Source organism: Mustela putorius, unplaced genomic scaffold (assembly GCF_011764305.1).
Source record: "Mustela putorius furo isolate JIRA1106 unplaced genomic scaffold, ASM1176430v1.1 tig00003845_pilon_pilon_pilon, whole genome shotgun sequence".
Lineage (NCBI taxonomy): Eukaryota > Metazoa > Chordata > Mammalia > Carnivora > Mustelidae > Mustela > Mustela putorius.
In genome coordinates, this window is record NW_025421998.1 from 40,288,442 (window position 1) to 40,314,995 (window position 26,554).

General features: G+C 41.3%; 1 protein-coding gene and 1 long non-coding RNA gene across 2 annotated transcripts; one reads left to right on the top strand and one right to left on the bottom strand.

Annotated features, from left to right (window-relative positions):
- Positions 1–2,041: 2,041 nt before the first annotated feature.
- On the bottom strand, positions 2,042–18,289 carry ASNS (asparagine synthetase (glutamine-hydrolyzing)). Its single transcript, XM_004767824.3, has 14 exons — positions 18,236–18,289; positions 16,619–17,404; positions 14,342–14,377; positions 13,481–13,752; positions 8,957–9,194; positions 7,758–7,943; positions 7,460–7,561; positions 6,883–7,010; positions 5,693–5,819; positions 5,063–5,169; positions 4,510–4,610; positions 3,345–3,426; positions 3,101–3,256; positions 2,042–2,387 (listed from the first exon to the last, which is right to left on the bottom strand). The coding sequence occupies exons 4-14, from the start codon at positions 13,727–13,729 to the stop codon at positions 2,178–2,180; spliced, it is 1,686 nt and encodes a 561-aa protein (XP_004767881.1). The 5' UTR covers positions 13,730–13,752; positions 14,342–14,377; positions 16,619–17,404; positions 18,236–18,289; the 3' UTR covers positions 2,042–2,177.
- LOC106007340 lies at positions 16,461–26,258 on the top strand. The gene is made up of 3 exons (XR_001182048.2): positions 16,461–16,655; positions 23,823–23,945; positions 26,171–26,258. It is a non-coding gene; the product is annotated as an uncharacterized LOC106007340 (long non-coding RNA).
- Positions 26,259–26,554: the final 296 nt, after the last annotated feature.

Below are 26,554 nucleotides of genomic sequence, written 5' to 3' on the forward strand. Positions count from 1 at the left end.
AGTATGTATGAAGACAAGTGAAACAGACCTCTGAAGGGGTACATCAGCCCCTAGGGGACTTGGGCGAGACTGAAACAGCAAATAGGAGTGAAAAAACTTCTAGTTTCTGGTGAGGGACTGGGTTATCTGTTGCTAGCAGTGCTGTGTGGATTATTAAGTACATGGGTCCTTAGCCCTGAGTCACCATATCAGGGTAGGCCAGGCGGACGGGCTTGGCCGGTACCTAATTGTTGAGTCTTGCGCAAATGCCCCAGAGGTTGCCATTTCTTCCAACCTTCTATAATTTTTGTTGTGAAAGAGGCAAAGATTGTATCACATGCCAAGAACCTTCCCTGGACCTTGTGCATCTGTTTGACATCCAACGAATTGATGTAGTTAGGGGTGACCTGCAGGACTAAATTCACGCCTAGGAAGCTCGCCACACCAGTTAACTCTCCTGTCAGGTGGTATTGTGTACGCCGGCTCTCTAGGGACTCTAGGGACCAAATTCCGACGCTCAAACACTAGCGGTTCATGGTTTACGGCACCCCTTACTCCTCATGTATGCTGCCGAGTCACTACCCCCTCGTTTCCCTTGCATTCTTGGTGTCCCTTAGCTTGGCAGGCTGTGCCTAGGCCAGGAATAGGTTTGCCTAGAGCCCAGTCATGCTAGGTGTGAGCACTGGGAGCACCTGTAAATACAGGATTGTCACTGAGTCACCCAGTATTAACTCAGGACATTTCCTCAGCTTTCCAGAGATGTTTGAAGATTATAAGTGAGGGCCTGTTGCCTCAGACAGTCCCCATCTTCCAACTTCCCAGCTCAACTCCTGGACTGCTTGCTCTTCCCATCAAGCAGTTTAAGATTTTATTAATTAGAGAGTACATGTACAAGCAGGAGGAGCAGCAGGCAGAGGGAGAAGCAGGGTCCCCACTGAACAAGGAGCCCCATTTGGGGCTCGATCCCAGGACCCCGGGATCATGACCTGAACCAAAGGCAGACGCTTAACTGACTGAGCCATTCAGGCATCCCCATCAAGCATTTTATGACCTGCGTGCCAGCACTTATCTCTTCAGAAGTTGCTATAGGGCACTTGGGTGGCTCAGTGGGTTAAGCCATTGCCTTCGGCTCAGGCCATGATCTCTGGGTCCTGGGATCGAGTCCCACATCGGGCTCTCTGCTCAGCAGGGAGCCTGCTTCCTTCTCTCTCTCTCTGCCTGCCTCTCTGCCTACTTGTGATCTCTGTCAAATAAATAAATAAAATCTTTCAAAAAAAAAAAGTTGCTACTAAATGAGATCCATCTTTATAATGTATTTCAAAATGTTATCCCTAAACTACCAATGAGCATTCAACTGAGAATCTTCTACTCATTCATTGAATGTTTCCTTGTTATACTCTTTCTTGCTTAGGCTTAGAATGCTTTCTCCTTTCATCACAAATGCTTGGTTTGAGTTGTTTCTCTATAATAGGGCTCTACGAACTAGGGCCCACAGGCCAAATCCAGCCCACTGCCTGAGCTTACAAACTCTGGAACACAGCCATCCCCACTTGTTTGCCTATTGGCTCTGGCTTTTACACTCCAGTCGTGGAGTCCAGCAGTTCCAACAGATGTCTGCAAAGCTTGCAATCCTACTGCCCCTTGAGAGTCCGCTGACCTCTGACCTAGAACAGTAGTTGCAGAAAAGGTGTTGGCACCACAGAAAACAGAAAGTAAGAATTGCTATTTTATAAAATAGAGCTGTCATGGCCGCCTACGATGAGGATGGATGGTTTCGGCACAGCAGAGGCCGTCTGGCCAGCTGCTGGGAATACAGAAAGGCCAGAGTGAGGCCGGGAGAAGGCCACACTAAGAGAAGGCCGGGATGGGGAGGGAGCCATGTTGGCACAGGGCCCAAGTCTTCTAAAGCAGCCTTAGAGCAGCTGCTAACGCCTGCAAATGTCAGCCAGCTCCCCCCTTTCCCAGGCTCACTCTCTACCTTACTGGTAAACAGTAAAAGCCGCTCAGTTTCTGGTTACCTCTACTAAAGGGGCTGCGTGAGCAGAAGCAACTATAGCCATGGTTCCAATTTAAGACTTTTATTTTTTTCATGCCCAACGAGCCTGAGTGGTTGATGCTTGCCACTCCCCTTCCTGCCATGGAGCCCCCAACCCTTCACAAGAGGAGCGTGTCCTGGCAGGGCTGAGTACAGAGGGCACCTAGGCTTTGGCAGCTGCCTTGTAATGGGCCAGAGTGCGGGCCGAAGGGTCAGTGGCGTTGATCCATCTTGGCATCCAGTAATGGGTCAGCCAGTCGGCCCGGCCGGGGTAGTGGCGCTCAAAGATCTGACGGTAGTAATAGCCTTCTTTGGTTTTTGGAGTGTTGAAGGGAAACTTTTGGGCTGCTGCTGCCATCATTGCATCATCAACCTGGAAGAGCATCAAAACAAAATGGTTTTTTAGACGGCATAGAAACCCTTATATTGAACGTGGCTTCATGGCAACAACCAAACTATGAAAAGGCACGACTGTAGTTGCCCGAGACCCTTTGAATCACCCTTCACTTAGAAAATGCTAAAATACCAGAATATACACAGCTGCAGTGACTTTTAAAGAACATTTTTGTGAGTGTCTATAACAGAGGGTAGCTCTGAGTTTTATTCTTTCATGCCTATTAATGTCTGACCCGCAGCAGGCACGCAATGATGTGGTAAATGAAGGTCAGTGATAACGGGTAAGTCTCTCCCTCTTTCAATTCTAGATGTTACTACATAATCCTTCATGCTATCTAAATCTTATGAAATTTTACAAAAGCATTGTTTACCGAGAATTTCTCCAACACACAAAACATTTAAACTAAACACAAAATGAACAGCGATTACAATTCTATTTCCACATTGTCCTCTTCCAGACAATATATATATATTTTTTAAAGATTGTATTTATTTATTTGATAGACAGAGATTACAAGTAGGCAGAGAGGCAGGCAGGGAGAGAGGAAGAAACGGGCTCCCCGCCGAGCAGAGAGCCTGATGTGGGGCTCAATCCCAGGGCCCTGAGACCATGACCTGAGCTGAAGGCAGAGGCTTTAACCCACTGAGCCACCCAGGCACCCCCAGACAATATTTTTAAAGACATTATACCTGGTGTTCAATATAGTCCTGTAAAATCCTAAACCAGGAATTCTTAACTGAGGTTATTCCATCACTGAAGGCTTCTTTTGGCCGCCAGAGAATGTCTTTAGGTATCAGATTGGAGTCCTCAAAGGTCTCTCTCAGGAGATGTTTTTCTATCCCATTCTGACATGAAAACAAAGGAATGTTAGTAAAAGTTCCAAATATATTTGATATCAATGGAGAGTTTTTTATCTTGGATTGATTCACCTACCTTAGGAATCCTCATATCTGGTGGCAGAGACAAGTAATAGGAAGAAAATCGATGATCCAGGAAAGGGACTCTCAATTCAAGGCTTAAAGGAAAAAAGAAAATCTAAATCAAAACGGAGAGTTAATGCCTGTCTGTTCAGATTGTCCTTGAGAGTTTCTTGGCAATTCAACCAGCCTCTAAGTAATGTTAAGACGATAAAGTCATTTTTGCAGTCCTCCTGATTATCCTACACTACTGTGTGAACCCAAAAATCTTCATTCAAAACGGGATGCTTACTATCTAGGGAGTGAGGCAAACTGATAATAATTTGACTTTCCCTTCTACAAACAACTAAGTGCACATCTCAAAAAGCAGAAAAAGGCAAGAATCATGAGTGACCAGATCACTGAGAATGTACTTTTCCTGTACCTTCCTGCCTCAGCATCTTTTATAGGTGAGCCCATCTCTCATCTTACTAAAAACAGTAAGAATTCAAAATTGTTGACTACTAAATAACTAGTTTTCATACAACATTAAATATAAACCACTGATCTACAGTGTTTCATCGAAGGCTGCATTATGTTGCCTGAATCCTGGCGACTCTGGGTAAGACAAATGGATATGATAATAACCACGGATTCAGTTCATTCCCCACACCGTATTTTATTATTTCCCAACCTCAGTGTGATTTCATAGAAGCAACTAAGACATTTGATGTCAGTTTTCTATCATGTACAGTACGAGTTTTGAATTCTCCAACATGACTAGCTAAAAAGCGACAGCTTTAGGCATCCAGAAATGGTCTCATAGAAACCTGCTGGAATCCAATCAGCCCTCTTGGATCCTGACCGCCCTGTGACCACCCAGCATCCAAACAGTTGTTGGAAACACTTGTTTCATGGGGGTGTGTAATTTTTACTTCTCTTAAAAAGGCTTAGAAAGAGCTGCATCTGCCTTCCCTCTCCATTCCGATGGCAGTGGAGTGGGGCTGTGTTTATTGGCAGAAAGTCTGTCTAAACCTACCGTCCCCTCATCAGAAACACAGTAACACTCTGAATGAGAAGAGCTTCATTTTCTCTGAAAAGTCCTACTTTGCAACATATAACCAACTGAAAGAAATAATCAGCCACCGAGCTGTTGGATTTTTAAGGCTATCTTTACGACTGCTTCTTAGCTACTGAGTTACCCGTGGGCAGCAGTGGTGCGGTCTGCCCGGAGCACATCGAACAAGTAGAGTTCCTTCAGAAGCCTCTCACTCTCCTCCTCGGCTTTTTCAGGAGAAGGAGCCTGTTTGACAAACAAGCAGGTGAAGTTACAAATACACCAACAGCTTGGCTTTGTGCTCACGGAACAGCCTGTGTTTCTCTCTCTTTCCCACATTTCTGCTCTAAGCATGGTAAGACAAAAAGCTACACAAGGTCTGGGGAAGGGAGTCCCTGCTTGCTACACCAGGCCTCCCTTCACACCAAACGGTTGATGTCAGGCAATGAAACGGACACCGTGGGCAATAACCATGCTGCCGCACGATAGTAACAAATATCAGAACTGTGATTCTCACGCTCAACCGGTCCCCAAGAATGCAGATTATTTCTCCCCTGACAAAGCAGACAGGATCTGGTTTCCTCATCTACATCACAAGACACTCAAGTGTTAGGGCTACAGTGACAAGAGAGGACAGCAAGCAAACAGTTCACTTTTCCTAGCCTCGCACCAATATCTCTCCATGTCAGAATGCTTACCTTGTGGAAATATATGTAACCCTGCGTCAGCTCATCTGAGCCTTCCCCGGAGAAGATCACCACGCTATCTGTGTTCTTCCGAATGTACTTGGAAACTAAGTACATACCTTGGAAGAGAGAGAGAAATTGTTCACATCAGTGTAACTCTCCACCAAAAATGCTTTCTCTTTGGCTTATGGAAGCTACTGAGTTTTTCTTAAACTCTGTATTTATATACTGGCTTCCAAAATAACGACTTTTTATCTATAAGCCATTTTAATGTACCTAATGTAGAAGTTGTACTGCTGCCATGAAATAGCCCAAAACCATTCTAGATTTGCATTTGTTCTTAAGTACTTTGTTTTAAACTATTGTTTAAAATAATCTTTTAACCCTTATACCTTTTTTTCTTTTTTTAGTATTAAAAATGTTTTTGAGGGGCGCCTGGGTGGCTCAGTTGGTTAAGCGACTGCCTTCAGCTTGGGTCATGATCCTGGAGTCCTGGGATCGGGGCCTACATCGGGCTCCCTGCTCAGCGGTGAGTCGGCTTCGCCCTCTGACCTCTTCCCTTTCATGCGCGCACGGGCTCTCTCTCATTCTCGCTCTCAACTAAATAAAATCTTTAGAAAAAAAATTTTTTTAATACCTTACCTACTGAAGCACGAACGGTCGTAATATCGTAAGTTTCCAAAGAAAATATGACTTCATCCAAGACCTGAATGCCTTCCTCAGAATTAAAGAGGACTTCATGGTGTTCACTCCCAATGTGATTTGCCACCTGATTATTTAAGAAACATCCATATACTTGTGACTTAAAAGAACTGCCTTTGAGAAGGAAACATGACAGTAGATCACAACACAGTAAGTTAACAATAGTGAAAAACAAACCAGGCAAAATAGGAGGCAATGACTCTCCAGGCCACCGCATACAAGGTTCCCCAGTCAGGTTTCCTGGCCTCCTCCAGTCTCTGCCACGACTCAGCTAAGAGGCAGACGGCCCATCAGCTCTTCCCACTCCAACACTTCCACCTAACTGTCCAGAGTACTGCACAGTTAGTGTGCCCTACACCCCTAAGAGACCCCCCCCTTTCTCTCTAGTCTGACAGGGCCCCGCTATAACCTTGGCCCTCACTGGCCCTCCAGTAATGTTTTATATTACATTCAGGATATTATTCCTAAAAGAAATGCCACCCCCCCCTTTTTTTCTTTGGTTATTTTGGATTCTTTCAGCATTGATCAGCTTGCTTTGAGACTGCATTCTAGCTCTTTCTCCTCCATTCTACATAAGCTCTTCCAGACTAGGAAAAAGGTCTCCTAAACACTAAATATGTATATACAAGGTCCCCCCTGCCCATAATCCTAACACACAATGCTTTATTAAAAAACAAAACAAAAAAACAGCTAACATTTACAGGGTACTCACTACATGCTGTGTTCTATCCTATGCAGTTTAGACGAATTACATCATTTTCACCACAAAACTATCCCACAGTAGTTACTATTACTCCCATTACACAAATGGTGGAAGTAGGATTTGAAACCAGTGGTCAGGCTCCACAGCGTGCAGTCCTAACCACTATACCATGCCATTATGTTCAACAAGAATTATTATCGTTAGGTTTTTATGAGGCCTGCATGGGCCTTGGTAGAATTTTATCTAGAGGACAGCGGGCAACACTGTTGATATTCAACAGGCATTTCATTCCATTTTAATATATTTAAATTTAAAATAATTTCTTGAGTCAATACAGGAGCAGAAGCACAGAATCATTAATTATGGGCCTGATTGTTATGCTAACACGTCTGTCTGAATTACATAATGGGCAGAGGCAGTGTCTTACCTTTCTAGCAGCCAGTAAATCAGTACTGTCTTCCATGCCAATTGCAAATGTCTGGAGAGGGTACTGAACGTGGGCCTCTTTTAGCTGCTTTAACAGGGTGGCGGCAACCAAACTGGAATCTAAGCCCCCTGTGAGCGAGACCGGAAGTACACGGGTTACCTGCCTTGTGGAAGAGGAGCAGGTAGGATTTACAATCCTGTGAAGCCCCAGGACGAGAGTTTTGCCATTTAAAATCCCCAAGTTTTATAAACTGAAAATCAACTTTAATCAAAGAAAACAATCTAATATATATAACCCGAGATAATGGTTGCAGTAATTGAATTGGTTAAAAAAAAAAAAAATCACTAGACACGATGCTGAAGAACGTTTATTAGCTCGCTCATCCCAGTAATTGTAATGTAAGCAGATGTTGCTATATTAGTGTGAATATCAAATGCAGCTTATGGAAAACATTTTCATCCTCTGATGGAGAGAAAGATTAAATCCTCGATATTCTATCGTCAAAACCTCAGGGATGGCTACAAGCCATTTACTTAAATACGCATTCAGTATAGTTAGGCATTTTAACAGCCTTCACCTGATAAAAGGCAGCCAATCCTTCGGTCTGTCATCAAGCGTTTCTTGATGGCATTGTCAAAAAGGATCCGCAGGTTGTTCTTCACGGTTTCTATCTCAAAACCTACAATCACATAAAGTAAGCAAATGGTTCCAGAAAATCTTGGGCTGAATTATTTACTGAAACGAGGTACACACTCATCTCTCTATCATGATGACATGTGCTCAACTGGAGACTTTGCCAAAGCCCAGTGCGCCACATCCACATGAAACATGTGACCCGTTCTAGTATCATTTCCAGTGGGCGTTTGCTCTAGTACCTGGGAACAGCTTCTCCACGTTGTCGTAGAGGGCATGCAGAGGCTCTTCTCTACAGTGATGGTATTTGACCATTTCCACGGAGGCCACTTTGCCATTGGGCTTTAAATCCAAAACTTCATAGTGTCCCGGGAGAAAAGGCTCCACTTTTAAAAAAGGAGCTGTGGAGTGCTTCAGGTTAACAAGGCCTACAAATTCCAAAAAAGAATTTTACTCATGCTACAATTCACACTAACTCTCACAGAACTTACTGTCCTCTAAATTCCTACTTCCCTTTTTCGTACAAACACATGTCTATTATATCAGCAAAACAGGGGAAAATTAACCCAATGTTACTATCTACTTACAAGAGAGGTCACAATGGTACAGAGATATTGAGCAAGGCTACACTGATTTCCAGTATTTCAGAGCAATAGGAAAATCTCCAATGTTCCCTTTCTTCTTCCTCGCTGAAATTTCAGATCAAGAAAATCTATTTTCTATAATAAATTAAGATACACTAATAATACATAATAATACATAATAATACATAATACAATAATACACTATAATAAATTAAGATACAAAAGATACACTAAGCAAGGAGAGGGACTTGAAATTATTCATTTTATGATATCCTGGCTGTCATTTCTTTGAGGTATTTTAAGAAAACAGCTGTGGTTCCTGGACCTTTGACAAGCAAATAAATCCAGTATGAGGTACTTTAAAGTTGGACATTAAGTCAGGCATCTACCCCTTTACTAGTTATTATATACTGTGTATTAACAGTATAATTAAATTTCCTCAATAAGTTTTCACAGTGAGTAACCAAATTGACACCACCACGATCTTTGATACAAAATCGATGTTCTGTTGTAAGAAGAACAGCCTATCAAATACTCATTATGATTTACAATTTGAGTGCGTCAGCCCAGTAATCTGTCATACTGAATTCAAAGACCAGACTGGACCCAGATCCCATCACTAGCCAGCAGACTGCAACAGAGCCATACAACCCTTATGGGAGGTGAGGAGTTAATTAAAAAGTTTTAACCAGGGAATACCATGAACAGATTAGTTTTAGATACATTATTCTAAAAGCAATGACAAATAGTCGCTTGAAAACCTCTGGACTGCCCACCACGGGAATTGCAAATAGGATCTAGAGGGAAACACAAAACCAGAGCAATAATGAAAACCTACAGAAAAATTCTCTAATTACCTTTAGCTTCTGAACACACGGCCAAAAATCCATCTTCCGTCATGGCTTTAAACAAAGGCCTAACTCCGTAAGTATCTCTGCCCAGGAACACTTTCTTAGTGGCAGTATCCAATAAAATGAATGCAAACACGCCATCCAACATACTAACTGTTTGCTCAATTCCTCCTTTGTCATATAGATGAAGGATTATCTCACCATCCACTTTGGTCTGGTATTCAAATTCAAAATGTTGTTGCAGCTTTGAAAAACAGCAGCAAAAGCAACATGTTAGAATCTGTGTGCACTCACAAATAGTTTTTCACTGCAAAGTTGGTTCAGTATTTCTACGTTCTAGAAGCATGCACTTCAGTGATTTAGAAGAATCATGGCATTACCAAAATATAACTTGTTTGAAGTCACAATTCTGCAAATTCTTTGTAACATAAAGCTAAACCCGTGAAAATTTTAGTTACATTCTGATGAAGGCAATGCATCTCAAGAGTCATGAGTGGACAGATAGAAAGTCACCTTAGATATGTGCTATGTCTGTAATACATACATATTTATATGTAAGTTGAAGCAAGTAGATTGCCCCCAGTTGCCATGACACTAAAAATGTGTGCTTTCACACTGTTATACTTTGACTTTGGAACAGAGTATCAGCTAAGGTTGTTCTAGTTCAGTCTCCAAGACCTGCCTATGAAAATGGAAAGAAAAAGGACAAATGGCCATCTGGGTGGCTCAGTAGGTTAAGCATCTGCCTTTGGCCTGGGGTCCTGGGATGGAGCCCCATGTTAGGTTCCCTGCTAAGCAGGAAATCTGATTCTCCCTCTCCCTTGGCTCCTCCTCTACTTGTGCGTGCTCTCTTTCTCTCTCCCTCTCTGTCAAATAAGTAAGTAAAATCTTTTTTTTTTTTTTTAAAGGACAAACATAGTCTGTATGATCCCCAGCAAATAGATGATTCCATCATAATGATAAAGACACATGATCTAAACAAACCTGCTGGCCCCCAGGGGACGACTGTGATATTCAGTCCTCCTACCACTGTAGTGGCATTAAAGCTACTTCTCACTGAGAGACAAAATGACAGGGGCACGTTAGAAGCCCACATGCCCCAAAGGCACAGCAAAGTGATGGTCACGATCACACTGAGTGCACAGGGAGAGGGTTTGATTACAGGACACTCGGACCCTGTGGATCTCCATCACCACTGCAAACCGTGAGGGTGAAGTCCTTGGAGTTGCTCTTTCTGTGAACTTACTATTTTTGGCTGACAGTGGAGAGAGAAGAGGTTCACATTAACAAAATAAGGTGGAAATCCTAGGTACGTTTTGATATTTAAAACATATTTCTAAAATGTTTGTCTACATATGTTTGTCTACATATGACCTATAAACATGCTTCACAATTAAGCATACTCTAGGATTTGTGAAACTGTCTCTGGGCACTCACAGAATGACCCCCAAAATGGGCTTTGGCTGCCTCCAGGGACTACAGAGCCACTTCCTGTTGCCCTCCCCCTACTCTGAGAGACTCTCAGGGGAGACCCTGGCACTAGCAGGTGGGGCTTGGAAAGCAGTCTTCTGGGGACCCTTCTGGGCTTAGGCATCTGAAGGATGAGTATACCCTAAAGCAGTCAGTGATTTTGGTGAGCAACGTCTTCCCTCAATCTATCCCACCACTGCCACCAAGTCAGCACTGCTCCTGAGCTAAACCCTGCAGGGAAGTTATTGCTTAATGACTCCCAGGTACCGCTTTCCAGTCTCCTGAAAAAACCACTCGGGTAAAAGCTGCATGGAGATAAGAGCCCCCGTTCTCTTGTCCCCCATACAGCTATCACACCGCCCTCCAACTTGCTGTTTGCAAGCCCCTTATGCTCCCTGCAGAGACTCCTCCCTGCCCCAGCCTCTACTCAGAGTCCTCCTCTCCTTCATTTATTCTTCCTCCACACCCAGCACATCTCCAGCTGTCTTTTATTAGCAAGAGTAAGTTTTCTTTTTGTTATAAATAAATAAATAAATAAATAAATAAATAAATGGGCTTTGGAGTTTCCATTGCAGCAGACTTTACATAAACCGAAAATGGCCATCCTCCTCTTTCGTCTAATTTCTGGCTGTTCACGCTGCATACCCTTAGATGACTAGTAGAAGTAATGGAATGTCTATGCTTTTGAAAATACAACGTATTAGATAAATTTAGAGTAAAAATACTTTTGAAATACCATTTTCTAACTTCTAAATAAAATATGTAAAAGTAGAAATGTTGTTCAAGTTAAACAAGGTATTTCCTATGTCATTTAAAGTGAAAGGTTAATAGTGCCATAACCCAACCCAGCATTCTCACGTATATGGTACTAACTTGGCTTAGTAAGAAAGAAGTCTTTTTTTTTTAGTAAGAAAGAAGTCTTAATTGTTCCTTCCTGCACTCTCACTGCTGTGAAATCCATTCTTACTTTTCTTGCTCACCATTTCATCTCTATGCACCTAGAAAAATGATGCCTGTGTATAATATGCTCTTAAGAAATGTATGAAAGGAATCTGCTGAGTTAACTATAAAAACTTCTCTAATGAGAAGCCTATTAAGAGCAGAGTATTCTGGGTGCCTGGGTGGCTCAGTTGGTTAAGCAACTATCTTCAGCTCAGGTCATGATCCTGGGGTCCCGGGATCAAGTCTCACATCGGGCTCCCTGCTCAGTGGGGAGTCTGATTTTCCCTCTAACCCTCCCACCTCTCGTGCTCTCTCTCTAATAAGTAAATAAAATCTTTTAAAAAAAAAAAGTAGATTATTCCTATAAGCAGACAATAATGGCAAAAGCCATTGTCCAGAGATAAAAACATCCAAAGGGTGACTAGAATGTAAATCCTTATTTGTGAATGATTGACATGACATAACAAAACTCAAAAAATACCAAGAAACAGTGTGAATGATGTCTGGCTTCAAACAAAACAAAGCAACTATAAAGATGTTCTTGGCAGAGGTGTTTGGGTGGCTCAGTGGGTTAAGCATCTAGACTCTTAATTTCCACTCAGGTTGTAATGTCAGGGTTGGGAGATCAAGCCTCATGTGGGGTTCCTTGCTGGGCAAGGAATCTGCTTAAGATTCTCTTTCTCCCTCTGCCCTTCCTCTACTCTCCCTTGCCAAAAAAATTAAAAATTTAAAAAAAAAAAGAAATTCTTGGCCAACTCGCAGTAATTTAGTATGAACTGAGTATGAAATGATATTATTGATTCTTAGGTTTAACAGTATTGGTGTTAGGTAGAGGAATGCCCTAATTTTGAAAAGATAAGTGCTTATATATTTAGGAGTAAAGTATCACAATATCTGTAGCATACTAACATGATTCAGCCAAAAAATTAATGCCTAGGTGTATATACAGAAAGAGAAAAATAAGTCAAATAGGACAAAACATTAATAGTTATACAATCTAGGTTCTTACTTTTGGGGTTTTTTGTTTTTAATATATGTTTGAAATTCTCAAAAATAAAAGCTGGGGAGGAGGGTGGCAAACAAAACAATTACTTGTAAATTTAAATTTAAAAGATGTATGAAACACTAGCCAAATACTTCCAGATTGGAAAGCTCTTAGCCAATGTGGCTTCCTGGGATCAGAATTTCCCCTCTCTTACCACTCTCATCCTGAGTAAGCTTTCCCCAGATTAGACAGCTGTTCCAATTTTAATGCTGCTAGAAAATCACTTCCCGCACTGTTTCCTCTGGCCACCCTTCTGTCTTGCCGTTCTATTTAAGTGGAACATGCAGACGTAATAAATATCATTGAGGGCAGCCTCATATAAAAGCTACAAGGATGATGACCTCTCAACTACTGAACTCTATACCTGCCCTAAAATCCTCCGGTCTCACAGCTCTTAGAATGATATTCTAACTCTTTACCAAGTCCTGCTTGATCGGGTCCTGTCCACCCTCACCCCACCTTACCCCTTGTTCACATCTGACTATCCCAGGACTGCTTCCTTCCTCAGACTTCTATACATGCTATTCCCTCTGCATGAGAAGTTCCTCCCAGCCCCCCTAGTTGATCATGGTGCATCAGGTATCGGTTCAGGTGGCAGTTCCTCCAGAGGTCTCTGATCACTGGATCTCCCCTATCATCCATATTTTCAGTCATAGGTACAGGGATTTATATATATATATATTTATATATTTCAGTCATAGGTACAGGGATTTTTTTCTTTGCTTTGTAATGGAATAAGCTCCATCAGAGTGCAGAACTACCTCTCATTCCTACTATTGTATCCCCAGCACCAAACACGGGCTCTGATTAATATTCAAATTCATAATAGGAAAAAAAAGTGCTGAGAGTTAAAGAATTGTAATCCTCATTTGTGTGTGTGTGTGTGTGTGTGTGTCCAACTCATTTGAACTCTTGGGTCTCAGTGCATCATCCTTATAATTGGAGCAAATGAGATAATGAACATGGAAATTGTTGGAGAAGTAAAAAGCTTTACATGAAGTACAAAAAAGTTATAACCATCTAGCTCTGAGGTTTAATCACATTCAAATACCTTCTGGTTTTGTTTTATTTACCTTCTTGTGGTTGTAGATTTCACCGTTGTAACAGAGCCACAGATAAGGATATTTCTTTACTCGAATTGGCTGCATTCCAAACAGCTGGTCAACCACTGCCAACCGATGAAATCCAAAGCAGCAATTGGTATATCCATTAACATTCTCAAAACGAAATGCATCTGGACCCCTGTGTGCAATCTTCATAGCGCTCAGGCACTGCACAGAAAGGCAGTCATCACTGCCAAAGAGGGCCCAAATCCCACACATGGTGCAATGGGGCTATGGGCTTTCTATGGAGAAAAGAGCAGGCCAGTTAAATATTCAATACCCAATCCAAGTCTGTAGTAAATCTTGATTCCAAAAACTGGTATCAACCACTTCAAAGACTGACATTTAAACTCTCTCGTCTACAGCAATTTTCCATTAGGTTGGCAGGCACAGAGGAGTTGAGAATGATTTAATTTTCATACAAGTATTCAGAAAAGACGCATGATCTTTCCATCCAGCAGTAGCAGTCTGGCACCCCGTCAATGCCTGCATCTCTCTCACCTTGGGATTGGCCAGCTAGACCTTGGGGGAGCGAGGCCACACTTGAGGTTTACTTCCTAAAATCAGATACATACGCGGGCTGGCTCCAACCTAGTGAGAGATCCCCGTCCCACTCTCTCCATCTCAGAACCTCAGAAGCCCTCAAAAATCCAAGAGACTCCCCAAATTACTAATACAGTCCCCTCTCGGGTCTCTTTGACAATTAAACGTCCTGTCTTTACCTATACCAACTGCACATCGAGTCTAGCAGGTAAAAAAGATCATACATATTGCTCAAGTGTTATGTTAAGATATACAACCATTATAATCATTTCACAACTTCTTGCTTACCTCTAAGTGATTTACTCAAACGTGATGCAAGAAATTCTAAAGAGAAAAAAGAAAGGCATGTCTGATATCAGATATCTTGGCTGTATAACAGAAAGCATTTTAAGTTGACAGAAATACATAATGTTCACCATCCAAATGTCCTAAATGACACAAATGTTCTCAAGTATTTTGTCTTAAAGTTGTCTTGGTTCATAGGAAAGCAAAGCAGGTAGGACACAAACACCAACATCTCTGAAAAACAACGTGGCAATCCCTATAGGCCAAAAAGCAAACAATTCCTACGGACATTTCCTTGCAATTTCATATTCTCAACTGTGAAATAAAGGGCCATTTTATTTGGCTGCTGCCAACTCAAAACAGTTATTTTACCAAAATATCTCACACTTAGAAACTTATTTGGGTATCTTTACTGCAAATTTGCAGCAAACCTAATTTGGGACAAAAATTCTCGAGAAAATATATACATATATTCAAGTTACATCAGTCACTTTAGGCAATCCTCTCAGGGCATTTGCATCTAAATGAACCAAAGCTTTGTTTAGCTTTCTAATGAGACCACATCAAACTAACAAAAATAAATAGTGACTCAAACAACTTGGAAATGTTCTATGCAGTCCCTTCCATGCACTTTGCCAAATAGGCTCTAATAAGACATTTGAGAAATTCACTTAGATTTAAGTGAGATGACTACTGATAAGTCATGTATCTTTTCCTCTATACCAGTTAAAAATGGGCTGAGAAATTGCTTTGAAAATCACAAGAGGTCATTAGTGAATCATTTACCAGTCTTCCTAATGCCACTTAGCGAATCCCATTATTAAACCTGCATAAGGAACACACACTAAGCACTAAAACGGAGGGGAAAGAAGGGAAACACACATTAGTGAAGCACACTTACCTTTCCCAGCAGGAAAAAGCACATTAAAACTACTACCTATTTTTGTTGGACTTGGGCTTACTTGCAAAGGTCCTATTTACAATGTTTTTTCCTACTGCTATTACCTGTTCCCTGTAATTTTCTGCACTTCCTCATAAACTTTTAGAACAGTGCCGTCCAGAAATGTAAGCCAATATGGAATTGTAAAAATACCAGTAGGCCCAATAAAAAAGTAAAGAGAAAAAGGGAAGACAACTTTAAATATATTTTAACACAATGCACCAAAAAAGGTATTTCAATATAATCAGTATAACAAATTATTGACAAGATACTTTACATCGCCTTTATTAAGTCGTCAACATCTGGTGTGTTTTACACTTACACACCTTAATTCGGGCGAGTCAGCATTTCAAGTTCTGAATTGTACAGTGCTGCTTCCGTGCATTTGATTTCCATGCTGCTTACCAACTAAAAACTTCACCATATTGTTTTATTTTACCTTAAGGTATCAGCAACCAACTCTTGCACAAGTTCAAGACTTAAGTTACTTTTAACTAATCTTACAGTAATGCGCCCCCAATCAATGAAAAAAAGAGTTATGAGTACTTTTAAATTGTTAAGTCAAGGCACCCAGGACAATGGCCCATGATGGAATAGGCCAAGGGCCCAGCAGAAAACGGTTTTTTTCGTCAAAATAGTAACATTAATCTGAAACCAGCCCTACAGAATGGATACCATTGAGAAAGACATCTTAGTTCTTTTGCTTTTTTCCATACCGCTCCGCCCGTCGCCCTGAACAGATCGCTCCTAGGTGGGGTTGGTTCATCAAGTCACTTGTTGAGCCTTATAGTCTGGGGTAGGGGGACGGGGAAAGGAGAGGGGAGCCAAAAGGTGTGGGAAGCCAGAGGTGAGGGGCTAAGTGCAGACCCTTAGGCTTTGAGCGACGCTGGGAGACCCGGACCAAGAGACTGCGCGAAACTCCCAACTGAGCTCCAGCCACGTGCACCCTCTGGCGGGTCCACCGCAGAGCGCCCAGACTGCGAAAATTTCCACAGGCTTCCACGCAATATATAATATAATAAAAAAAAATTGTAAGAATTTATAGGGGCCAAAGTGGGCCGCAGCCCGGCCTCCCCTCCGTCTTTCACCTGATCCCTCCCTCCGAAGACCTAGATCCTAGTCTTTCCTCCCCGCTAGCTCCCAGGTGCGCAACAATCGGCCCCGCCCCCTTTACCCGCCGGAGCCGCAGCGCGGGCAGGCGCCTGCATCCGCTTCTGCCCTCCGGTGTGCAAGCGAGGCCGCAGCGTCACCTCCTCCTCTCTCCTCCAGGGCCGGCCCTCCAGGGGCGGCTCCGGGGCACGCTGGGAGGGCGCTGCGCGGGTCGCTAGAGCCTGGCTTACCTGGGCTCGGACGGAGAGAACAGCGAGGAGATGCCAGGTAGAAGCTGCAGAGGCGGGCCGGGCGGCGGGCTTCCTGTGACTTTATACGGGCCTCGCTCCTGTAATGCTTGCGGGAAGTTTCATCATGTCTGTGAGGACCAACCAGCGCGCAGGGGCGTGGCCCACAATGCCAGACCTTGGCTGGGCGGAGGAGGAGCGGGGACCAAGGAGGAAACTGCGTCTTTCCAGCTCCTTAAAGTGTTAGTGCACCTGCTGAAGGATAGCCTCAGAGGTCCAGCCAGGTGCCCCACTGACACCTAGGACCAGGACCTTACCTGCTGCCCTGACAATTAGGGGGTCTTCTGCACTTGGTTCTTTCTTGGGGAAATCATCACTAAATTGATTGCAGCAGCCCCTCTGCAGCAGATCTCCCTCATATCGTTAATTACAAAGTTTTTAGGCATCCAGGTATCAACTGCTTTTCTAAAGTTTATGGTATGCCACCTTGCTTTTACAAAAGACCCACATTAGTTAGTACCTGTTTTCGCTACCTGAAAGAAATCCAAAGAGGATTTTTTTCTTTGGGGGAAAAGGCGAGAAGCGAAAATAGCGTTCAGCATTTAATTTGCAGCCAGCCAGGACAGCGGCACGGTGGATGGAACAGCAAGGACACCGAGGCATTCCTTCCCCAGAACTACACTCACAGTCAAGGGGCCATAGCCTTGAGCAACGTCTATGGGCATCCGTGCTTTATCTGTTCATTTTGTGCATTCATTAGCAGGATGTGTCCTTTGGTATCAGAAAGGCCTAAGAGAGGTGATTTTGGGGTCTGAGAAAACTCAAATTTTCCATGTAAATTCATGATAACTGCTTCTTCATTTTATGTCATTTCGGCCTATCAAATGTTTTCCTAGGAATGCTCTACTTCGAGATAACAGGGAAACCTGTACTTTAGTTTCTCCTTAACTACTAAGAGAGCATCTGATACATAGATGTGGATAAAGAAATATCTGTTCTATTAATAAATAAGGGGGCAGATGGGAAGAGCTGGAAGGATATCTTTTTATTAACTACTATGTAGATTTCACTATGTCTTCTACCTCAGACATAATTTCTCCTTCCTCCGGACAGACAGCTCAGTGTATATTTTGTGTTGGGTCATCGTTAGACTTGTGATGTGGTTATATTCTCCTTCTACTGGGTTACCACCTTCCTGGTGACACCTGACTTCACCTTTGAGTCTCATCATCAGCTCAATGGATACCACTAGATAGATTCTCAAACCTGTATTCGGTTCAATTTGATTCCTCCTCCAATTTTGTCATTGACAAATGTCACTTTCTGGAAAGGATGGAATTCCAGTCTGAATTATACCACTAACTTCTTCTATGACCATGGGCATGTCCTATAACCTCTCTGGGTTTCCATCTTTGAAAGGAAGTTAGAGATTACTGGGGTCATTCCAGCACTGAAATTCTAAACACTAAAGTGATGAGCATTCTTTGGAGCCATAGCACCCAAGAAGAAAATTTTTTTTTCATTCCACACAACATCAATCTGTCTTTTTGAAACTCAAAATAACTTTGCAATCTGGATCTTTTTACATTACACCAGTTAGAATTATCCAAATTCACCCACCTGATACTTGGAGATCCAGGATGTGAAATTGGGTTTGCCTGGATCCACAAGATGTGCTCTTCTGCCTGTGGACTAGATTAACAAGAAAAGCTGGCTCATACCAGAGACACTGCGTCAAACCAGAGACACTGACAGAAGGGCAAGGAGCTCACATAGCCTCTCTTATTTTTGCTACACACGAATGACTTATATTCAGGATTAAATATACTTTTCCACATTTCATCCCCACTCCTATATTGGATCATTACCTTTCTCCTTTTTATTTCTTGCACTGAGAATTTGAAAGGGAAAACTCTCTATTTTAAAGGCATCATTGAACTGGTACCAGTATTGCCCTCAGATTTGTTATGCCGTATAGAGAAAGACTTGTCCTCAGAAGCCGTTTTTCTTTTTTTTTCTTTTTTTTAGTGTAAGTTTTTATTTTAATTCCAGTTAGCTAACATACAGTGTTATTTCAGGTGTGTAATATAGTAATTCAACACTTCCCTGCATCACCCTATGCTCATCATGACCAGTGTACTCCTTAACCCCTAACATCTACTTACTCCATCCTCCCATCCACTTCCCCTCTGGTAACCATCAAATTGTTCTTTGGCCCAGTGATGGGTATTAAGGTGGGCACGTATTGCATGGAGCATTGGGTGTTATACATAAACAATGAATCTTGGAACTCTACATCAAAAACTAATGATGTACTGTACGGTGATTAACGTAACATAATAAAAATAATAATTTTTTAAAAGAATTTCTTTCTTGCTTTGTCTCTCCATCTCTCTCATTCTTTCCCTTGCTTCTTAAATTCCACATATAAGTGAAATCACATGGTATTTGTCTTTTTCTCTCAGTTAGCATAATACTCTCTAACTCCATCCATGTCATAGCAAATGGCAAGATGCCATTCTTTTTCATGGCTGAATAGTATTCCACTGTATACATACCACATCTTCCTTATCCATTCATCAGTCGATGGATAGTTGGGCTGCTTCCATATCTTGGCTATTATGAATAATGCTGCTTTAGACATAGGAGTGTGTGTATCCCTTTGAGTTCTTGTATTCTTTGGGTGAATACTCAGTAGCGCAATTGCTAGATCATAGAGTAGTTCTATTTTTAACTTGTTGAGGAATGTCCATACCGTTATCCACAGTAGCTGTACCAGTTTGCCTACTCACCAACAGTGTATGAGTGTTCCTTTTTCTCCATATCCTTGCCAACACCTGTTATTTCTTGTGTTGTTGATTTTAGCCATTCTGATAGGTGTGAAGTGGTATCTCGTTGTGGTTTTGATTTGCCTTTCCCTGATGATAAGTGATGATGAATACCTTTCCATGTGTCTTTTGGCCATCTGGATGTTTTCTTTGGAGAAACATCTTTTAATCTCTTCTGCCCATTTTTAATTGGATTATTTGGTTTTGGGGTGTTGAGTTGTGTAAGTTCTTTACATATGTGAGTACTAACCCCTTTAATGGCTACATCATTTGCAGATATCCTCTCTCATTCCATATGTTGCTCTTGGTTTATTGCTTCCTTCACTGTGCAGAAGCTTTTCATTTTTATGTAGTCCCAATAGTTTATTTTTGCTTTTGTTTCCCTTGCTTCAGGAGGCCTATCTTGAAAGAAGTTGCTATGGTCTATGTCAAAGAAATTACTACTGGTATTCTCTTCTAGGATTTTTATGGTTTCACATCTCATATTTAGGTCTTTAATCCATTTTCATTTTGTTTTTGTGTATGGTGTAAGAAAGTGGTCCAGGGTGCCTGGGTGGCTCAGTGGGTTAAGCCACTGCCTTCGGCTCAGGTCATGATCTCAGCGTCCTGGGATCGAGTCCCGCATCGGGTTCTCTGCTCAGCATGGAGCCTGCTTGCCTCTCTCTCTCTCTCTCTCTCTCTGCCTGCCTCTCTGTCTACTTGTAATCTCTCTCTGTCAAATAAATAAATAAAATCTTAAAAAAAAAAAGGAAGTGTTCCAATTTCTTTCTTTTGCATGCTACTGTCCAGTTTTCCCAACACCATTTGTTGAGAAGACTGTACTTTCCCCATTGAATATTTTGTTTTGTTGAAGATTAACTGACCATATAGTTGTGAGTTTATTTCTGGATTTTCTGTTCTATTCTATTGATCTACGTGTCTATGTTTGTGCCAATACCATACTGTTTTAACTACTACAGCCTTGAAATATAACTTGAAGTCCAGAATTGTGATGCCTTCAGCTTTGCTTTTCTTTTTCAAGGTTGTTTTTGCTCTTTGGGATCTTCTGTGGTTCCACATAAATTTTAAGATTGAGGGACACCTGGGTGGCTCAGTCGGCTAAGCGGCTGCCTTCAGCTGGGGTCATGATTCCAGGGTCCTGGGATCAAGCCCGACATCGGGCTTCCTGCTCAGTGGGGAGACTGCTTCTCCTTCTCCCTCTGCCTGCAGCTCTCCCTGCTTGTGCTCACTCTCTTTCTCTCTCCATCAAGTAAATAAATAAAATCTTTTTAAAAAATTTAAGATTGTTTTAGTTCTGTGAAAAATGCTGTTGGTATTTTGATAGGGATTGCATTTAATGTGTAGATTGCTTTGGGTAGCATAGACATTTTAATATCATTTGTTCTTCCAAACCATGAGCATGGAATATCTTCCCATTTTTTGTGTCATCTTTTATTTCTTTCATCAGTGTTGTATAGTTTTCTTAGTAGAGGTATTTCACTTCTTTGGTTAGGTTTAGTTCTAGATATCTTATTATTTTAGTCCTAAGTACCAATTATAAATGGGATGGCCTTGGAAACCAATTTCTAAGGCCTAAAATTTCTTTATAAAATATAACCAAGTTGATACACAAAGCCAAAATATACTATTGATTCCTAAATATTTTTAAGTACAAGATTCCTTTTAGAATCACAGAAAAGTTTCTCTTGACCTGACCCCACAAGATCACATGTTTTTAGTATTTCTTTGATAGTGAAAACGTAGCACCATAATTAAAAACAAAACAAAAGAAAAACAAAAACCCAACAAGATATCAAGACTTCATACCACCCTTAAATAAATTTGTATTTTATTAGACACATCAGCAACAAAATAAACTGATAAATCGTAAAATGTGTAAGACATACTGAGATCAGACTATAGTCAATGCTCATAGAGTGCAAGGAACATTCAGTATCTCCCTACAATAATTCCCAGCTAGATTACAGACTGTCTAGAATATAAATCTTACACAGAGCACGTACAGAACACTTAGTAGTTGATAGGCAAGAGCAAGATGGTAGATGACTAAGTTGTAAGGTTCTTTACTTCCCTAAAGTCTTTAGCAAATTGTGATTTTGCTGTACACTTATCTACCTAACAGGTCTGAAACCTGAGAACAACCTGGGAAAGGAGGTCTTCTATTTATATTTCACAAACATAAAACTAAGAATCTGAGAACTTGAAGAATTTAGCCAAACAGTCTGGATTAAATCACCAAGAACTGTGTTTTTATATACAGAGCCCAATTCCCTTTACCACCCTGTCTGTAATGGAAGACAGATAGTTGGTATGTTATCTAGTGTTGTTGGCTGTTCTATCTTCTACTCATACATCCAGAGCCACTCCATCCTTTCCCACTTCACTTTGTGTCCTGGCTCCCTTACCCCTCCTCTTCTCGTGGAAGTGAGAATTGTCAGGCTAGTTCTTCCCCTGACTTCTTTACTATAAAATTCTTCTCCTAAAGCCCATAGCTTCTGCCACTGGCTTTCATACCACCCTCTCCTCGGATTCCAGTAACTCTTACTTCCTCTTCCTCTTCAGGCCTATCTCTAGGGTACAAAACCACCTTGATTTTCCTTTATCCTGCCCACACTTCTGTGATTACTTTCAATTGGAGTGTGACATCTGCTTCCTTTCAGAACCCTACCCAATACATTGATCTAGGATATAATGGAGGATGCCGTGGATTTAACTAGAGTAGAAAATGATTCATATCCTCTCTTAATTATTGGACACAAATGAGAACTAAATTATGTTGGCCTATTTTCCCACATCTTACCCACCCCTGTATTGAAACATCACTCTCAAAGTAGCCTGGAAGCATTTAACATTTTTTTTTGACCTGAGTCACTGAGGAATCAAATAAAACCCTCCTCTGTCAAGTAAAAACTTTAGGCTAGTTCCCCATCCCAAAAGTTTAACTGACAGCACAAGATTGCACTTGTTCAGCCCTGAGAGCATTAATTAATTAATTAATTAATTAAATTCTTTTAAAGAACTACTAAATTGATTCTCAATTGGTTCATTTTTGGGTATTTTGTAGATGGATCCATTTTCAAGAATTAAAAAAATATGTAGTAATAAGACAACCACATAATGGTAGCTCTCTCCTTTGGTATTAATGGATTGAAAAAATGTACATAATAATAAAAAAGCTTCATCAATATTAAAACACCTTAAAACAAGGTTGCATTTTATTCAACCCAATATATCTTTGGTAAAGTGTTTGTTGAGGAGTTTGACATGTCTATTGTCTACAGAAAATGCTATAAAGCCATTCAGATTTGCCAACCCCTATCCTAACTCCAAAGCTACCCAGGAGCCGATGACTCTCACATTAGGGAACACTGAATTAGAGTTTCAACTATTTCACAAGCCCATCCCATCTCACCTTCCAAAATTTAAAATGCTTCTGGGGGAATTTCCCTAAACATAAGAAGAATTATTAACAATAGAGCCACCTTTAGATAACAGTAACCAGAGCCACTGACCTTGCCACTAGACGTGACCTTGCCCATTCAAGGAGGAATTTAGGATGACACTACAGGTGAGCTCTCAAGGTACAGCATAGAGTCATAGGGAAACAAAAATGTAGCTGGAGCCTCCGTTTGATCTCTTGCCCTGTCCTGTAAATGTTAGCCTTGGGCCTTCTCAGCAGCCTATGATTCTATTTCTCTTTTGTTTGACCTATTTTTTTGTGATTTCTTTAAATCAGTTGTTGAAATGCAATTTGAAATAGGACCTCTGATCTTTACTTCTATATCCTTTACTTTTCTTCTAATTTCACAGAATTCCCCTGACACCTACATTTAAGTCTGCAGGTTAAATAGTAATATGGAAAATTCTAGAAACTCCAATTCCAGAAAAATTTGTCTATCATAATACTATTTGTCACTCTAGGATATGTTACTTAGCCTCAGGACAAGAAAGGGAATATTAATACGGGCTTTGCGCATGTGTGTTTTGTAGAACCACAGATTTCGTAAAACTGGGAATTATCTATTCTTTCAACAAACATTTATATTGTCCCAAATAAGAAAAGACTGGTTTATAAAAAGGAATAAGGAAACACTGGCAAAGCTGGAAAAAATGAGAGCCTCTCCTCTGAAAGAGTGAAAGCTTCCTGAGAAGTTCCACTGATTTAGAATCAGAATAATAATTGATTTAAAGAATAGAGTGCACTGAACATAGAAAACACTACTCAGAGTTGACCTTGCACAGATGACATGTGAGCAGAGACTGATATTTAAGGTAATAATATTAACAGTCATTTACTGAGTACCTCCTAGTTGTGATGTATTTCATATAACTTTCTAATCTATACTAACCATGGAGAATAATTATTCTTCTTTTGACAGATAAAGAAGTGGCTCAAGAATATAAATTAAGATACCCAATACCACACAGTGTTGCCTCAAACTTGGCATGATGACTTGAGAACTTCCATGCCTGCCCCAGAAGTTGCTCAGCAAGCCAACCAGGTAGAGGGAGTCCTTCCAAGAAATGGCAGTAAGATATGAAAGGTCCCAGTGTGTCCCTAAGGACAGCTAGAGAAAGTACAGTTGACCCTTGAACAACACTGGTTTGAACAATGTAGACTCACACACAGATTTTTTTCTTTACAATATAATTCTGTAAATATATTTTCTCTTCCTATGGTTTCATTGACATTTTCTTTTCTTGAGCTTACCTTAAGAATACAGTATATGACACATCTAACGTGCAAAATATGTGTTAATTGACTATCTTTGCTATTGGTAAGGTCAACAGTAGGCTATTAGTAGGTAAGTTTTGGTGGAGTTAAAAGTTATACCAAATTTTCCACTGTGTGGGGCTGTCAATGGTGTTCCTAAGGCCCATGTTGATTAATAGTCAACAGTACACAGAACAAGTGGAAAAAGCCAATGAAGGGGAAAAGATTCCATTTTAAGAAGCAAGAGTAAATGGAGCAGTGCAGCCACAGGAAATGGGCAGAATGTAACCATTTAGAGGAAAAAGAGGACTCCTACTTTTAGGAGAGGAGAGAGAGAAAGAACGGTGTTGCGGTATAGGTAAGCCAGAGAGAAAATAAACAAGACAAATTAATTATATCTATGATGATACATAAGCACTATGGAAAAGAAAAGAAATTGGGGGGATTACAATTCTTAGAAGAATTTGTACTAATAGGCCTCTGTTTCCGCTAAGAAACGGAAGGAAGGCATTTTGTCTGTGGTACTGAAAGGTTTGGGATGTGGTGACAGTGAACTTTGAAATAATAGCCAAATACCAACAAAAGTTGTTGAGGGTGAAGAAAAGGTTGGGCAAGATGGAGGTCCAGCACGGGAGGACACCATAAAAATGAATGTGACTGGGGCAATAAGGGAGGGCATATTCTCCAACCACACGAGGCAATCCAAGATTTGGGGTCAAGGCATGGAGGGGAATGGCTCTAGGCTCTACGTTGGCCAGTGCATGTATAGAACACAGATAAGCGGGCATGGGAATGTGTACCCTATGTGCCTTGGTGGGGACAGCCCTTTCAGTAAACTCTGTTATTGTTCAGTGCCCCTTCCTGGGGAGCATTTTACCATTTCTAGTCCACTGATAAGGGTTAGCCATGTGACTTGCTATTGCCAGTGAAATGTGATCAGAAGTGACAGAAACTTAGGAGCCATCATAATGGTTCACCATGTCCTCTTTCCCCTCTGCCAGGAGTCTGGCAGTGTTCCAGAGGCAGGCAACTCTGCCAAACCCAGGAAAAAACAAGTGGAGAAGGACCACAGCCTACCCATGATCCACATGTAGCTTTCTGGTTACAAATGTCTGCGATTTCAAGGTCATTTGTGACTGCAGCATAACCCAGTCTAACCTGACAAGCAAAGCTTGAATGTTTTAACTTGGAAGGGAAAGTAATAAAGTCAGAAGTTAGTTCATTTATAAAAGACTAACAGGGGCTAAACGATTAAAGATTTGATTGTATGCTAGGGAAGTCTAGGAATAGAAGAAATAGATTAACTGGATATTTTTATGGAAAAGAAATGTATAATTTTAAAGTGTAAAATAAAATAGTGAATGAAAGATTGCCTGTCCCAGATTCCTGAGCGCAATAGTCATTAAGGAAACAAAGGTCCTCCCCAAACATAATTCCCCTGTGCCTTACCAGGCTAGGTCCTGTCTAGTCAAGATGTTTAGTTATTAGATTAGAAACTAGCAGCCCTGGAATAAAAGCCCCCCCACCCAACTCCCGCCAAACAGAGTCAAACAGCAAGTCCTGAAGCTGGACCAAAACATCCACCCTTCTCCCAACATCTCTCCTACAACATTGCACCCCAGACCACTGGGGTCCTTGTTCTTAAACAGATAGAGGTGAATAGGGTTTTTAGCTGCCAAAAGTTGTGGGTAGAAACCAGATTTACCCCTTTTCCTTCTTGTGCAATTTATGCATACTGAGGTTGTTAGGACAGAAAATCATAGTTTAATTTTTTCATCAAACTAACAACGTGTACAGAGCACCTACTGTATTTGGGGACATGGAGCTTACACTCACAATACAGAGGAACAGGGAAAATCAACAAGATTCCTCAGTGCAAAACATAGGTGAGGGTAAATAATTACTATGGAGAACAACAGAGCAGAGAAGGAAGAACATCCTACTGCAGCCCTGTTGTTGCATTATACCACATCACTCTGTAACCTCAGTCTTCTATTTGGTTTTCCCATTTAGTAAAATATTCTGAGCATCTCTCCAGGACGAAGCTGAACCAGAGTTCACGTTTCTTAGTTGAAGTTCCCCTGAAGAGAGTCATCCAGTATTCCCTAAGCCTTGTCAGATCTGCTCAACTCTCCCACCATATTCGGCCATTACTACTCTAAACAATGCCCACCAAAGGAGAAAGAGCTTGCTGGGTTCCAGCCATGAGCCCAGTTTCATAGCCGCTGAAGACTCATTACACTCTTACTCCAGTTTTGGCCACCATGAAAGGACCCAGCCTAATACTACAAAGCAAGATCTTTAACACCATAGTGGAGACCAGTGTTTCCCAGGAGGATGCAGGTGCAAATGGCATTCGCTACTGCATCTATAGCCCAGAATGCTGACAACAATAAT

Bases quoted from the DNA above. Each gene is read 5' to 3' on its own strand.
- ASNS (XM_004767824.3), bottom strand. From the start codon at position 13,729: ATGTGTGGGATTTGGGCCCTCTTTGGCAGTGATGACTGCCTTTCTGTG. The intron at 5,820-6,882 runs GTAAGACACTGC...TTAAATAATCAG, and splicing joins ATTTACTGGCTGCTAGAAAG to GTGGCAAATCACATTGGGAG. The intron at 2,388-3,100 runs GTATAATGTCTT...ATGCTCTTCCAG, and splicing joins AGGACTATATTGAACACCAG to GTTGATGATGCAATGATGGC.